Raw genomic sequence first — 17,125 nt, forward strand, 5'->3', positions numbered from 1 at the left:
GAAAATTAAAATCTCGGGTTGGCAAAATAGGAATAATTAAATTTTTTGACTCTGTCCATATGATTTTGAGCTACTGTGAAAATCTAACAAAAGAGGGGTGGGGCTAACTGCGCAACAGCTTATTCACAACTTTTCTATTGGGAGCCACTGGTAGTGAGAGTTGTCCAGCCTCTGGAGATATGGAGGGGTTGTAACTACCTGCGCTCACCTTATAATGTGTGTGAGTGATCTTTATGTATTGACATGCTACGCATTGTGTTAATTTGAGTTTTTTGCCCTTAGGGTTGAGAGACACTGCTCAGGCTATAAACATTCATCAAAATTTATAAAAATCAATATACAGAGTGCAATTGGTAATGAACACACAACAGTTGAATACAGTATGATCGTTGCAAATGTGACTGTGTTAAGAAAGAAAGTCAGTTAATTAATCAGATTGTTCAGTAAAAGTGACACAGGGAAGTAGCTGTGTGACCATTGGTGTATACTAGTTGTAATTTCATCGTTTGGTCTCGATGTTTGTGGAGAACTTCCCCTGATGAAGTCATAACGACGAAACACGTAGGGTTTGTCAGCTATGAGATAGTAATCCAAATCGTTAAGATTTTCCCTTTATGAGCTCACACCTTGTTAAGCGTGATTTTTCTGGTGAGGGGATATCTGTTCCACGATCCCAGGAGAATAAACTGTGCAAAGATTTCCTCATTCTACAGTCTGCACCAATTGGGTCCAGTATTTTAGAATAATATAATATATATTGTTTTATTTATTTTTTTTAACTGGTCAAACAACCAAAAAATTCATAATTGGATCACTTCATATGGATTGACCCTAGTATATAGGGTACATAATGGAAACTGTTGAGGAGGAAAGGGATCTATTTCAAATGACTTAAAGGCTGGGAAGCAAAGTCAAAGGCAAGTCAGATGCTTGGTTGCATAGGAAGAGAAATCAGTAGCTGAAAAAATAAGTAATAATGGCACTGTGTAGGATAGCGGTATGGCCTCATCTGGAATACTGTGCTCAGTCCTGGAGGCTATATCTTTGAATGGATATAAATATTTTAAAGAGTGTACAAAGAAGGGCAACATAAATGGTGCATGATCTACTGTACTGTTACATCACAAAACTTACCCAGAAAGACTAAAAGCTAAGCAAAGAAGGGAAGGGGGAAACATGCTAGAAACATTCTAATACCAAGTCCCAGGAGGGAAACAGTCTTCAAAGGAAAAGAAGTATTAGAACACAATGATATGCGCTGAAACTGGAGGGAAGTAGATTAAGAAATTTAAGGAAATACTACTTCACAGAAAGGGTGGAATAGCCTCCCGCCAGAGGTGGTGGAGACTAAGTAAGTAGAGCAATTGAAACATGCTTGGTATAGGCATATGAATATCCTTACAAAGAACTAAGGCTCAAATAGGGTTGATGTTACATAAAGGTTGAGAGAGTATGGTGTAAATTTTTGCAGACGATACCAAATTGTGTAAAGTTATAAATACTGAGTGGGATGTTGAGTCTCTTCAGAATGACTTAGTTAAATTAGAAGTGTGGGCAGCAAATGGAGAATGTGCTTCAGTACAGACAAGTGTAAGGTAATGCACTGTGGTAGCAAGAACAAAAATTACACCTACATACTAAATGGGGTAAAATTAGGAGATTCTGTACTGGAAAAGGACTTAGGTGTTCACATAGATAGCAAACTAAGCAGCAGTACCCAAAGTAGGATTGCAGCAAAGAAGGCTAATAAGATATTAGCATGCATAAAACGGGGAATTGATGCAAGGGACGAGAGTGTTATACTCCCATTATATAAATCACTAGTGAGGCCACATCTTGAAAACGGTGTGTAATTTTGGGCACCATACTACAAAAAGGATATTCTGGAGCTAGAAAAGGTTCAGAGGCAGGTGACCTAACTAATTCAGGGCATGGAGACGCTGGAATACGAGGAAAGGCTTGAAAGGCTAGGCATGTTTACACTGGAAAAGAGGAGACTAAGGGGTATATTCAATTGCGGTCGAATTCCGGCTGGAATTCGACTTCTTTTGGATTCGACACAATTCGACAGGCGAAACCCTCCCGCCGGAACCCAAATTCGACATATTCAATAAATAACTGATTCGACAGTCCAGCTGTCGAAAAACGGACCAATTGACGAATAGTGGGCGGCCTGGATTCGACTTCATGGACGGCACAAAAGTGTTCAATAAATCCTGAAAAAAATGCGTGGGGTCCCCCCTAAGCATAACTAGCCTCGGGCTCTTTGAGCCGGTCCTGGTTGTAAAAATATGCGGGGGAAAATGACAGGGGTTCCTCCGTATTTTAACAACCAGCACCGGGCTCTGTGCTTGGTCCTGGTGCAAAAAATACGGGGGACAAAAGACGCAGGGGTCCCCCGTATTTTTAACACCAGCACTGGGCTCCACTAGCCAGAGAGATGATGCCACAGCCGGGGGACACTTTTATATTGGTCTCTTCGGCCGTGGCATTAAATCCCCAACTAGTCACCCCTGGCCGGGTTACCCTGGTGGAGTGGGGACCCCTTAAATCAAGGGGTCCCCCCCTCCAGCCACCCAAGGGCCAGGGGTGAAGCCCGGGGCTGCCTCCCCCCCATCCAAGGGCGGCGGATGGGGGGCTGATAGCCTTTTGTGACAAAAAAAATGTTTTTTTGTAGCAGAACTACAAGTCCCAGCAAGCCTCCCCGCAAGCTGATACTTGGAGAACCACAAGTTCCAGCATGCAGGGGAAAAACAGGCCCGTTGGTACCTGTAGTTCTACAAAAAAAAATACCCAAATTAAAACAATACACACGCACAGAGACAGTATAACTTTATTACATACATGCACACCAACATACTATGTTGACACGAAGAGTCGGTCCCCTTCTCCACGTAGAATCCACGGGGTACCTGTAAATAAAATTATACTCACAACAATCCAGTGTAGATCGGTCCTCTTCTGTTTGTTTACACATGGGCCCCCTTTCCCCGACTGGCCGGACCCCCCAGTGACTGCTGTCAAAGAAAGTCATGGCACTCTCCTGATTGGCTGTGCGCGTCTGAGCTGTCAGACAGGCGGCACACTCGAGATACAATGTAGCACATAGGCGCTCCATTATGTACAATGGTGGGAACTTTGCGGTCAGCGGTAGACCACAAGAGTGACCCAACATAACCTTGCGGTCTACCGCTGACCGCAAAGTTCTCACCATTGGAACGCGCGCCTCAGACACTGCGCCCAGGCACAGATGGAGCCACGATTAGCGTGGCTCCATCTGTATGTGTTTTTGCTGCCGTGTCCGTGAAAATGGGTCTGTTATCAGGGATTTTTTTTATCGCCTGCCTCAGGCAGGTGCAAAAAATCCCTGATGACTGTCCAGCATTAAAGACAATTGTATAGCCACGCAGGGGTCAACTCGCTGTGTTAATTTACCGTGGTTAATTGAATTCCCCTCATAGTGTCACAACTGAATGTAAAAAATAGCTTTAATAAATTGGATATTAAATGATAATAAATGCAATAATATCAGACCATACTCTAAATTGATATATCCTGTGGTGTTCCAAACAGATTGCAAAACCACAGAGTACACTTCTTACCTTAACTGGTCATACAGACAAACAGAAATATAAAAAAAAAATGCAGACTGGTTTTTAAAACCCATGAGTTTTTTCCACTTACTATATGAAATAAGATATTTAGCATAAGTCAAATATTGCAGTAGAAAAATGTCCCTATATTTAGAATATTGAACTTGATGCTTGTGCATGTTTATCTCTTCATGACAATAAAAGTGGACATCAATTATAAAAAAAAGTACATTTTTTCACAAAAATATGACTACAGTATTGGCCATTAATATTTACTGTAAACCATTGATTTTTGTATTAGCACGTCATGTGCTGTGAATTAATATCTTTGCTGGTTTGATGTAATTATATACAGCATGCCAGAAAGAGTAATTACTGGACTAGAAGTAGGTAATGGTGATGGTATTGTTCATGCTTATTTTGTTGTACCTTCATAGTATTGTTCATGGTTTAAATGTTCTGACTTTTGTATGGATTAAATATTGTTTTCCATCTATTTGTTAAGTAGTAGTGTTCACTGTGAGTCTCTGTTTCAGGTTGGATGGCAGTATGGAGCTTGCCAATGAAATTTTAGAGTCTGCGTCACATGATAGACCATTTGTATCAAAGAACTATAGTGGTGCAGCAACAAAAGATGCATTCTCAACATCACCAACAAGTCATGGTAAGGCTTCATTGTGGATGACCAACTGTTGACTTGTCTATTTGAGCATTGTTAAATATATGTGTGATCCCAAGGTCTTCCCATGTGCGGTGGTTTAGCTTCCCCTCACAATCTTAAGCCTGTCTCTACTTATATACGCCTAACTTGTGGTGGGTTGAGTGAGACTACAAGCTAGCTACTAAATCTTGACTTTCTACACTGCTCTATTTTGCGTTTCATTGTAGAACAATTCATGGTAGTGAATTGCTTCTTTAAGAACTCTGTCTCCTTTCTGAAAATGAATGGAGCAGATATTGATATACACATTCAGTTAACATACTTCAGTAATGTCAGGTCATTTAGGCCAGCCAGTTCATATTAAGTTAGACAACACCATGGCGGAGGCATACGTTAATCAAGAAAGGTTCAAAGAGCTCAGCAGCAATAGCAGAGGCAGGCCAAATACTTTCCTGGACGGTGACCTTTTTTTGTCTTTAACGGCCTGGCTTTTGAAACCAAGTTTTTACAAGCTAAAGGGTTTTCTAACTCAGTGGCCCGTACTATGCTGTGAGCCCAGAACCCATTTTCATCATGCAATTACCACAGAGTATGGAAGATCTATATCTTGTGGTATCAACAGAGAAAAGGGTTCACACATCCACGTTTCGCCTCTTATTTTTTGGCCTTCCTTCATGGGGGTTTGGAAGCTTGTTTAAATCTTCGTTCTTTTAAAGTACGGGTTCGGCCCTGTCAATTTATTTGGCCCTTCTGCCAATGATCTGAACCTTTTTTACATGGTGTGGTGCATATTCAACCACCGTTTCGTCTGTGTGTAGCTCCGTGGGATCTTAATCTGCTCCTATTTGCTCTCAAATTGGCTCTAAATCTGCTGAATCTAAAGGCTTTTTGAGCCTTTAGATTCAGCAGATCTTCAGTTTGTTACTTGGAAGCTGATCTTCCTTATGACTATTGCCTCGGCACAGTGTGTTTACGATTAAGGGGCTATGTCTTGCAAGCCGCCTTTTCTTGTCTTCCATGACGATAGAGTGGTTCTCTGTATGGTTCCTACGTTCCAGTCGAAGGTTGTTTTGGCTTTCCACTTAAACCAAGAAATTTGGGTTTTTAGGTGTTTCATCCTTCAACTGCTTCCAGAGCCCAGGATGATCAGGCTCTACTAGACATAGTTCGAGCTCTGTGGATTTACTTAAACATGACTTCTTCTGTCTGTCGCACAGATTCTTTGCTTGTTCTTTACAACACACATAAACGTGTTTGGCTGGCTACTAAGCAGACCATTGTGCATTGGAACTGCTCGGTCATCACTCAAGCCTATGCTAGTGCAGGGCGACCAGCACCAAGGCGGATGTCAGTGCATTCCACTAGGGTGGTGGCAACCTCCTGGGCAGTATGACACTGGTCTCCTGCAGAACACCAGTCCTCTGTCCACACGTTCACTCATTTCTCTAACGTCCTAGTGGATGCTGGGGACTCCGAAAGGACCATGGGGAATAGCGGCTCCGCAGGAGACTGGGCACAAAAGTAAAAAGCTTTAGGACTACCTGGTGTGCACTGGCTCCTCCCCCTATGACCCTCCTCCAAGCCTCAGTTAGATTTTTGTGCCCGAACGAGAAGGGTGCATACTAAGGGCTCTCCTGAGCTGCTTAGAGTAAAAGTTTAAAGTAGGTTTTTTATTTTCAGTGAGACCTGCTGGCAACAGGCTCACTGCACCAAGGGACTAAGGGGAGAAGAAGCGAACTCACCTGCGTGCAGAGTGGATTGGGCTTCTTAGGCTACTGGACATTAGCTCCAGAGGGACGATCACAGGCCCAGCCATGGATGGGTCCCAGAGCCGCGCCGCCGGCCCCCTTACAGAGCCAGAAGACTGAAGAGGTCCGGAAAATCGGCGGCAGAAGACGTCCTGTCTTCAATAAGGTAGCGCACAGCACCGCAGCTGTGCGCCATTGCTCTCAGCACACTTCACACTCCGGTCACTGATGGTGCAGGGCGCTGGGGGGGGCGCCCTGAGACGCAATAAAAATACCTTTTTTGGCAAAAAATACATCACATATAGCTCCTGGGCTATATGGATGCATTTAACCCCTGCCAATTTTTCCATAAAAAAGCGGGAGAAAGGCCGCCGAGAAGGGGGCGGAGCCTATCTCCTCAGCACACTGGCGCCATTTTTTCCTCACAGCTCCGTTGGAGGAAGGCTCCCTGACTCTCCCCTGCAGTCCTGCACTACAGAAACAGGGTAAAACAAGAGAGGGGGGGCACTAATTTGGCAGATAAATATATACAGCAGCTATATCAGGGAAAAACACTTATATAAGGTTATCCCTATATATATATATAGCGCTCTGGTGTGTGCTGGCAAACTCTCCCTCTGTCTCCCCAAAGGGCTAGTGGGGTCCTGTCCTCTATCAGAGCATTCCCTGTGTGTGTGCGGTGTGTCGGTACGTTGTGTCGACATGTATGAGGAGGAAAATGGTGTGGAGGCGGAGCAATTGCCTGTGTTAGTGATGTCACCCCCTAGGGAGTCGACACCTGACTGGATGGTCTTATGGAAAGAATTACGTGATAGTGTCAGCACTTTACAAAAGACCGTTGACGACATGAGACAGCCGGCAAATCAGTTAATACCTGTACAGGCGTCTCAAACACCGTCGGGCTATAAAACGCCCGTTACCTCAGGTCGATACTGACACGGACACTGACTCCAGTGTCGACGGTGAGGAAACAAACGTATTTTTCAGTAGGGCCACACGTTACATGATCACGGCAATGAAGGAGGTTTTGAACATTTCTGATACTACAAGTACCACAAAAAAGGGTATTATGTGGGGTGTGAAAAAACTACCCGTAGTTTTTCCTGAATCAGATGAATTAAATGAGGTGTGTGATGAAGCGTGGGTTTCCCCCGATAAAAAAACTGCTAATTTCTAAAAAATTATTGGCATTATACACTTTCCCGCCAGAGGTTAGGGCACGTTGGGAAACACCCCCTAGGGTAGATAAGGCGCTCACACGCTTATCAAAACAAGTGGCGTTACCGTCTCCTGATACGGCCGCCCTCAAGGAACCAGCTGATAGGAAGCTGGAAAATATCCTAAAAAGTATATACACACATACTGGTATTATACTGCGACCAGCAATCGCCTCAGCCTGGATGTGCAGTGCTGGGGTGGCTTGGTCGGATTCCCTGACTGAAAATATTGATACCCTGGACAGGGACAATATATTATTGACTATAGAGCATTTAAAGGATGCATTTCTATATATGCGAGATGCACAGAGGGATATTTGCACTCTGGCATCAAGAGTAAGTGCGATGTCCATTTCTGCCAGAAGAGGGTTATGGACGCGACAGTGGTCAGGTGATGCGGATTCCAAACGGCATATGGAAGTATTGCCGTATAAAGGGGAGGAGTTATTTGGGGTCGGTCTATCGGACCTGGTGGCCACGGCAACTGCTGGGAAATCCACCTTTTTACCCCAGGTCACCTCTCAGCAGAAAAAGATACCGTCTTTTCAGGCTCAGTCCTTTCATCCCCATAAGGGCAAGCGGGCAAAAGGCCACTAGGCCACTCATATCTGCCCCGGGGCAGAGGAAGGGGAAAAAGACTGCAGCAGACAGCCTCTTCCCACGAACAGAAGCCCTCCCCCGCTTCTGCCAAGTCCTCAGCATGACGCTGGGGCCTTACAAGCGGACTCAGGCACGGTGGGGGCCCGTCTCAAGAATTTCAGCGCGCAGTGGGCTCACTCGCAAGTGGACCCCTGGATCCTGCAGGTAGTATCTCAGGGGTACAAATTGGAATTCGAGACGTCTCCCCCTCGCCGGTTCCTGAAGTCTGCTTTACCAACGTCTCCCCCCGACAGGGAGGCGGTATTGGAAGCCATTCACAAGCTGTATTCCCAGCAGGTGATAATCAAGGTACCCCTCCTACAACAGGGAAAGGGGTATTATTCCACGCTGTTTGTGGTACCGAAGCCGGACGGCTCGGTGAGACCCATTTTAAATCTGAAATCCTTGAACACTTACATAAAAAGGTTCAAGTTCAAGATGGAGTCACTCAGAGCAGTGATAGCGAACCTGGAAGAAGGGGACTATATGGTGTATCTGGACATCAAGGATGCTTACCTCCATGTCCCAATTTGCCCTTCTCACCAAGGGTACCTCAGGTTTGTGGTACAGAACTGTCACTATCAGTTTCAGACGCTGCCGTTTGGATTGTCCACGGCACCCCGGGTCTTTACCAAGGTAATGGCCGAAATGATGATTCTTCTTCAAAGAAAAGGCGTCTTAATTATCCCTTACTTGGACGATCTCCTGATAAGGGCAAGGTCCAGAGAACAGTTAGAGGTCGGAGTAGCACTATCTCAAGTAGTACTACGACAGCACGGATGGATTCTAAATATTCCAAAATCGCAGCTGATTCCGACGACACGTCTGCTGTTCCTAGGGATGATTCTGGACACAGTACAGAAAAAGGTGTTTCTCCCGGAGGAGAAAGCCAGGGAGTTATCCGACCTAGTCAGGAACCTCCTAAGACCAGGCCAAGTGTCAGTGCATCAATGCACAAGGGTCCTGGGAAAGATGGTGGCTTCTTACGAAGCGATTCCATTTGGCAGATTCCACGCAAGAACTTTTCAGTGGGATCTGCTGGACAAATGGTCCGGATCGCATCTTCAAATGCATCAGCGGATAACCCTGTCTCCAAGGACAAGGGTGTCTCTCCTGTGGTGGTTACAGAGTGCTCATCTCCTAGAGGGCCGCAGATTCGGCATTCAGGATTGGGTCCTGGTGACCACGGATGCCAGCCTGAGAGGCTGGGGAGCAGTCACACAGGGAAAAAAATTTTTCCAGGGCTTATGGTCAAGCATGGAAACGTCACATAAATATCCTGGAACTAAGGGCCATTTACAATGCCCTAAGTCAGGCAAGGCCTCTGCTTCAGGGTCAGCCGGTGTTGATCCAGTCGGACAACATCACGGCAGTCGCCCACATAAACAGACAGGGCGGCACAAGAAGCAGGAGGGCAATGACGGAAGTTGCAAGGATTCTTCGCTGGGCGGAAAATCATGTGATAGCACTGTCAGCAGTGTTCATTCCGGGAGTGGACAACTGGGAAGCAGACTTCCTCAGCAGACACGATCTTCACCCGGGGGAGTGGGGACTTCACCCAGAAGTCTTCCACATGATTGTGAACCGTTGGAAAAAAACCAAAGGTGGACATGATGGCGTCCCGCCTCAACAAAAAACTGGACAGATATTGCGCCAGGTCAAGGGACCCTCAGGCAATAGCTGTGGATGCTCTGGTAACACCGTGGGTGTACCAGTCAGTATATGTGTTCCCTCCTCTGCCTCTCATACCCAAGGTACTGAGAATCATAAGAAGGAGAGGTGTAAAGACTATACTCGTGGCTCCGGATTGGCCAAGAAGGACTTGGTACCCGGAAATTCAAGAGATGCTCACGGAAGACCCGTGGCCTCTACCTCTAAGAAAGGACCTGCTCCAGCAGGGACCATGTCTGTTCCAAGACTTACCGCGGCTGCGTTTGACGGCATGGCGGTTGAACGCCGGATTCTGAAGGAAAAAGGCATTCCAGATGAAGTCATCCCTACCCTGATCAAAGCCAGGAAGGATGTAACTGTGCAACATTATCACCGTATTTGGCGTAAATATGTTGCGTGGTGTGAGGCCAGGAAGGCCCCTACAGAGGAATTTCAACTGGGTCGATTCCTGCATTTCCTGCAAACAGGACTGTCTATGGGCCTCAAATTAGGGTCCATTAAGGTTCAAATTTCATCCCTGTCAATATTCTTCCAAAAAGAACTAGCTTCAGTTCCTGAAGTTCAGACGTTTGTCAAGGGGGTACTGCATATACAGCCTCCTTTTGTGCCTCCAGTGGCACCTTGGGATCTCAATGTAGTTTTGGGATTCCTAAAATCACATTGGTTTGAACCACTCACCACTGTGGACTTAAAATATCTCACATGGAAAGTGGTAATGCTGTTAGCCCTGGCTTCAGCCAGGCGTGTATCAGAATTGGCGGCTTTATCCTATAAAAGCCCTTACCTAATTTTTCATACGGACAGGGCAGAATTGAGGACTCGTCCTCAATTTCTCCCGAAGGTGGTTTCAGCATTTCACTTAAACCAGCCTATTGTGGTGCCTGCGGCTACTAGGGACTTGGAGGATTCCAAGTTGCTGGACGTAGTCAGGGCCCTGAAAATATATGTTTCCAGGACGGCTGGAGTCAGAAAATCTGACTCGCTGTTTATCCTGTATGCACCCAACAAGCTGGGTGCTCCTGCTTCTAAGCAGACGATTGCTCGTTGGATTTGTAGTACAATTCAGCTTGCACATTCTGTGGCAGGCCTGCCACAGCCAAAATCTGTAAAAGCCCATTCCACACGGAAAGTGGGCTCATCTTGGGCGGCTGCCCGAGGGGTCTCGGCTTTACAACTTTGCCGAGCAGCTACTTGGTCAGGGGCAAATACGTTTGCAAAATTCTACAAATTTGATACCCTGGCTGAGGAGGACCTGGAGTTCTCTCATTCGGTGCTGCAGAGTCATCCGCACTCTCCCGCCCGTTTGGGAGCTTTGGTATAATCCCCATGGTCCTTTCGGAGTCCCCAGCATCCACTAGGACGTTAGAGAAAATAAGAATTTACTTACCGATAATTCTATTTCTCATAGTCCGTAGTGGATGCTGGGCGCCCATCCCAAGTGCGGATTGTCTGCAATACTTGTACATAGTTATTGTTACAAAAATCGGGTTATTATTGTTGTGAGCCATCTTTTCAGAGGCTCCTCTGTTATCATGCTGTTAACTGGGTTCACATCACAAGTTGTACGGTGTGATTGGTGTGGCTGGTATGAGTCTTACCCGGGATTCAAAATCCTTCCTTATTGTGTACGCTCGTCCGGGCACAGTATCCTAACTGAGGCTTGGAGGAGGGTCATAGGGGGAGGAGCCAGTGCACACCAGGTAGTCCTAAAGCTTTTTACTTTTGTGCCCAGTCTCCTGCGGAGCCGCTATTCCCCGTGGTCCTTTCGGAGTCCCCAGCATCCACTACGGACTATGAGAAATAGAATTATCGGTAAGTAAATTCTTATTTTTTACTGTTTCATGTTTTTGCCTCTGGTTATGCCCACTTTGGGTGTACAGTGATTCAGTCAGGCAGCCCGAGTGTTCCCTCCAATGGGGATGGCTGTTAAATGTTCTGTGGTCCAGTGTCCCACCAGCCTTGCTGAAAGAGAGAATTTTATTTTTGGTCACTTGAATCATTTTCTCTGAAGCAGGCTGTGGGACACTGCGTTCCGTCCCTCACACTCAGTCATGTAAGGTTTTTTTATTAAATATAAACAAGAAAGAGGACTGTCCTTACGCAACTACCAGCTGCCACCAAGGAGTGTGTGGATCTCCTTTTAACTAGAAAAATATTCACAAGAAAAGGTAGTGCTTGAGGTTCTCACGATGGAATGAATACATATGACCTGCGGCTTAATTCAAACAGTTTACCATTTATTCATAAAATTAACATACTGTATAAAATATGCAAGGCTAGAAGATGTACTAGAACGGCCACATAGGATGTCCTTCTAATGGCAGTCTTTAAAATATTTATGACTGGTCAATATATGAACAACACAGTCCTAACTCCTCATTTGAAATAAAGAGGATAATTATGTTTCTCAGTCCTTTGGGACATCTAGGCACATTCAGATAGATTGCAATATTAGCAGAGTTTTGATATCCGGAATAATACCCAGCAAGTTGGAGATATTTTACCCAGTCAGAGGTATGCAGTCCGTACAATCTGTTTGCAGAGTCGTCTCACTGTGTACAGGTAACCTGCTGTGACACCTTCATCAGAAGCATATGTTGTGTGGCCCAGTGCTTCCATTTATACTTCCTAAATTGGGTCATTCATTACAGGTGAGCCACTGATAATATACTAATCCGCAGTGCAAATATGCATTTCAGTTAGAACACTGAATCCTCATTATACGGAATTTAATAGTAAGTGTCCGAATTTTATATAATCTTTAAGCTTGCATTCTGTCATTAAAGGTTACACTGATCCCTAATTTGAGTTAATCTTTTACCTTATTGCTGTGAGTAGTGATCGGGTGGAAAGATGATTGGCTATACCCGTCACATGACTGTCTTTCATTTTCATTATACACCTGTTCTTAATAGTTAAAAACTATGTTTTTTAACATTGGATATTTTTACACTTTGGTTAATTACATTTATGGGATTACCTTCTGTCTAATTGAAATGCACTGCGGATTACTATATTGTCAGTGGCTCACCTGTAGTGAATGAATGATTTAGGAGGTATAAATGGCAGCTCTGGGCCACACTTAACATATGCTCCTGGTGAAGGTGTGGGGTGTTCCCCATGGAAACGCATTGAGCCAGCATTGAAACTCAGAAACTACTTTGGACTTCATCCAAATTTGGCACCTCTGTCTGGACCAGCTTCAAGAATCTTTGAGAGAACCATCCCAATCCCATGTCACAGCAGGTTACCTGTACACAGTGAGGTGACTAATTGTACGGACTGCATACCTCTGACTGGGTTAAATATCTCCAACTAGCTGGGTATTATTCAAGATATCAAACCGCTGCTAATATTGCAATCTATCTGAATGTGCCTAGATGTCCCAAAGGACTGAGAAACCTAACTATCTTTATTTCAAATGAGGAGTTAGGACTGTGTTGTTTATATATTGACTGGTCATAAATATTTTAAAGACTGCCATTAGAAGGACTTCCTATGTGGCCATTCTAGTACATCATCTAGCCTTGCATATTTTATATGTTAATTTAATGAATAAATGGTAAACCGTTTTAATTAAGCCGCAGTGTATATGTATTCATTCCATCGTGAGAACCTCAAGCGCTAACTTTTCTTGTGAATAAGGTTTTGTTTGTTTTCTCTTCAGTTTCATGGGTTACAGCTCTTTGGACTCTTTTAAAGAAGTATTGGCATGATGGGATTGCAGGGGTGTGGAGCTTACAAATTAATTTTACAGTAGTTGAAGTGCCACACTCAGTCGGCTTCAGAGAAAAGGATTCAACTGTGACTAGAATCCTATTTTAATCCGCTCGGGAAAAAATTGCAGCAGTTACGCCCAGAGGGTACATTTAGACGCACTAAGCCAAATTTGAGTATTTAAAAAAAAAATATTCCAGCTTTGGCAAAGCATATGACCTTTATGGTATCCAAGCATGTAGATAACAGAACAGTGTTCAGTATTTTATTTTTTTATTTTTTTTATAACTTTTTAAGATGCCTTTAAGTTATAGAAGTGCATTGTGCGCACTGTGAAATGCATTAAACAGCTTTACAAATGTTCTGAGAGAATACTTAAAATGGCCATCATCAAACCTCTATTTATGATTTGCGTTTCCAGTAGGAGAGTACTACTTTTTTTTTTTTTTTTGGGGGGGTGGAGTTTGGACTTCATCTTCCACATTCTTGGTTTCCAAAGCATGTGCACAGAGATGACAGATAGTCAAGATGACTGTATTAGATTACGCTCCCTTTAGAATGAATCAGATTTTATTCACTTGTTCATTCTATTGGTAGCTGCACATATAGATTTATTGTTTAATATTATTTCATATGCCTATTCCTAAACATGCTTGGGATAGGCATATGAATATCCTTACAAAGAATTAAGGTTCAAAAAGGGTTGAGATTACCTCAAGGATAAAAAAAAAAGGGGCAGACTAGATGGGCCAAGTGGTTCTTATCTGCCGTCAAATTCTATGTTTCTATGTAAACACAACGGAGGCAGTGCTATATATATTTGAAAGCAAATTAGAATAACATTTGGTGACTGATCTGTTATTTCTGTTTGTACAGCCTTTTCCGATGAACTAGGGGCTGTGGGCGGGACATCCTTAGAAGATGAAATCCATGCTCTTCGACTAGATGAAGACAGCGAGAACCCACCCATGGTCTTGAGAACAGAGTGAATGTTTATACTAGCTGTTTCTCGCGCTAGACACAGGACTGCAGGATGATTTCTCGGGATCTCTTGTGTTTGCTGCTACGGACAATAGAAATTAGGGAAGATTCAAATGTATTTCGAAGTTTTGCATAATACACATTGGCTCTTTTAAACAATAAGAGAAATACAGATATTTTTTACTTCACTTTCAACCCAGTTTTAGCTGTTAGTGTCTGTTTGCCAAACAAGATATGATCTGTCGCTTAGCATGTTGCTGTGTGCCAACCAAGTCAGTAAAGATAAACTCATCTAGATCCCTTTTAAAACCTCTCTGTGAAATTTTTTTTAGTGTGTGTGTGTGTGTGTGTGTGTGTGTGTGTGTGTGTGTGTGTGTGTGTGTGTGTATATGTGTGTATATTTTGTGGCTAAAGTAAAGGTAAATACAGCTAATTAGCTGTAAAATCTGGAAATTAGTTACTTAATTTTGTTTATTGTTGCTTCATATAGCTGAATTCATACTTGAAGTCAAAACTCTCATTCACATCTGTCTGTGTCCCAAGACACATTCTACCAACCCACTTCACTATTTGGAAATTGCACAGTTCACTTCCCATAGACCTCACTGGAGAAAGAAATTGCATCAGTTTTACAATCTAAAATGATGTATGCTTTTTACACTATCCCTACATTTATGTTTCTACATGTCTATATGCTCAGTTTCTGTTAAGTTTTTTTTCCTTCCTACTCTATGTTCTCATTTTTTTCTAAATAGTGTGAGTAATGTAACTTAATACACCATGCAGGAAAATCAGAAATCGTAGAGTGTACAGTAGTTTGTGAAATCTCTGAAAATAAAACAAATAACTTTTTAATATCCATTTACATAAAGCAAAATATATTATTCCACTAAATATTAGTTAAAAAAAATAACATAAACAGTAATACAGTATTAACCACACACATTACCGTACCTGAGGATGATGCAACAAAGAGAAGCACTGATGTCCTTAGCATTTATTTTGTCTGATTTCTTTAAATGGTAGAATAAACATCACAGTAAGTGTAAAAGCATCCACTATTTGTGTATTCTGTCTAGCTCAAACATGCATAGGTTTTTATACATATTATTGTCTGATCACTAAAGCAAATACAGTATATATTTAATTGCTAACAATCTTTTGACTTTAGCCATAACATATATACATACATACATACGTACGTACGTACGTACGTACATACATAACTATATATTGATAATAAGCATGCTCTTATTCTGTAATGTGTATTGCAAAAGTAATTGCGCGCAAGTATATCAATTATAACATTTAACTGAGTCTTTACCATCTTTTCTTGGTGTTGCAGCTCAGTTGAACTCATCTGATGTAGCTGTCAACTATTTAGTATACATTCTCTTTTTGCATTATGCATTGTTTATATACAATGCATATTGCTTGCAAATCCAATTGCTTATATATATAGTTAGCATACTTGGAGGAAATTGTAGCACTCTTATTTTTGTTCATCGTCCTATAGCACTTACAGAAATAACGAATTAAGCAATATATTACCATCAAGAATTAAATGAAATATACTAAAAAAGCATATTTGTATATTTAATATCCAAGACATGAGTGGCCAATATCTAAAGTTACAAAATAAAAAAAATAAAAAATGGGTGCAAGGTTAATGTGAATGATCTAAAACTGTAGTCAGCAGCTACAGACTTAAAAGCAACAGTTATGTCTTAAACAGTCAGTAGTAGCAAACGCTGTATGTGGTGCTAAATACAGCACTTTTTATAACCATATGTGAAGACCAGTTGTCCCTCTGCCATGAGACCCTTTTCTGTATCACATCTTTATAGTCTGCTCCACAAGATGACTTTTCTCATTTCAGTGTGGAATAGGTTGGTGAGGTATAACACAATGTTGAGATGGTTACTATAGTTTGCTATAAAATGAGTAAATATTAGTAAATAAAGCCTAGACATGGGAGCACCTAGTACCGAACCAGTAAAGAAAAGTTAAATTTCATCAAAATGTCTTGTGAATAAAATGTTGTGGAGAAACAGGAGGTTCTACAGAGCTGTGAAGTTGCAGCAATACAGACTTAGAGGCTTTAGCTTTGTTATTCCACAAAATGTAATTCTAAACTGTATATATAAATAAAATATGTATGCAGTGAATAAAGCAGGGATGATGTTCACTTCACTCTGATGTGTGGTATGGTTGGAGCAGGGTTGGGAAAAATAGTGTTCAGACTGACTGAACACACAGAATTTGGTGGAATCTTGCAAATATAGAGCAGAACATTTTTCTTTTGATCATTTCTATTAACCAGTGGTACTCCAGTACTCCAAACAATTTTGGGACCATGTAGAGTCATGACTAGCCAATACATTTACAATACATGAATACAGTAATAATTTAACATTACAATATAGTATCATCTATTTGTCAATGATGTAATGCATCTCTGTCAACAATAAGCATACCTAGAATTTGTAAATAAAAATAAATATATTATTCAGCCAAGACAAAATTACCATTATGAATCCTAATTGAAACAAAAATTACGGTAAACGTGTACAGACATTAGAAATTGAGTCTGTATTTAATAAAGGATTACAATGACACACCTTAATAGGAATCGTTAGGATGTAAATCAGTTTTTCTTTATTTTATTTATAAATACTGTTGTTAATATTTTGGAAGGGGCTTTTTGTATTGTGCCTAAAATTTGTATATAAATCTATTATTTTTTTAACTGTCATGGAAGCTTACAATAAGATATACAACAGCATTATACAAACCATTCTAGCGTTAAGCTATGTTTTCTGTAAAACCAATTAATTTACATATATCAGTCACACACATTAGTTTATAAAAATAAGTATTTTAAAGTTGTTTTAAATA

The 17,125-nt window shown here is 42.2% G+C and overlaps 1 protein-coding gene across 2 annotated transcripts in view; it reads left to right on the forward strand.

The window, feature by feature from the left end:
* Positions 1-14,536, forward strand: part of WIPI2 (WD repeat domain, phosphoinositide interacting 2) — a 797,269-nt gene extending 782,733 nt beyond the window's left edge. For both annotated transcript variants that reach the window (XM_063934120.1, XM_063934121.1), the window contains 2 exons: positions 4,130-4,257; positions 14,123-14,536. In XM_063934120.1, coding sequence (XP_063790190.1) covers positions 4,130-4,257; positions 14,123-14,235 — 241 coding nt within the window. In that variant the 3' untranslated portion in view covers positions 14,236-14,536. The remainder of the gene's footprint in view (positions 1-4,129; positions 4,258-14,122) is intronic.
* The last annotated feature ends 2,589 nt before the right edge of the window (positions 14,537-17,125 follow it).

This window comes from Pseudophryne corroboree, chromosome 7 (assembly GCF_028390025.1).
Source record: "Pseudophryne corroboree isolate aPseCor3 chromosome 7, aPseCor3.hap2, whole genome shotgun sequence".
Lineage (NCBI taxonomy): Eukaryota > Metazoa > Chordata > Amphibia > Anura > Myobatrachidae > Pseudophryne > Pseudophryne corroboree.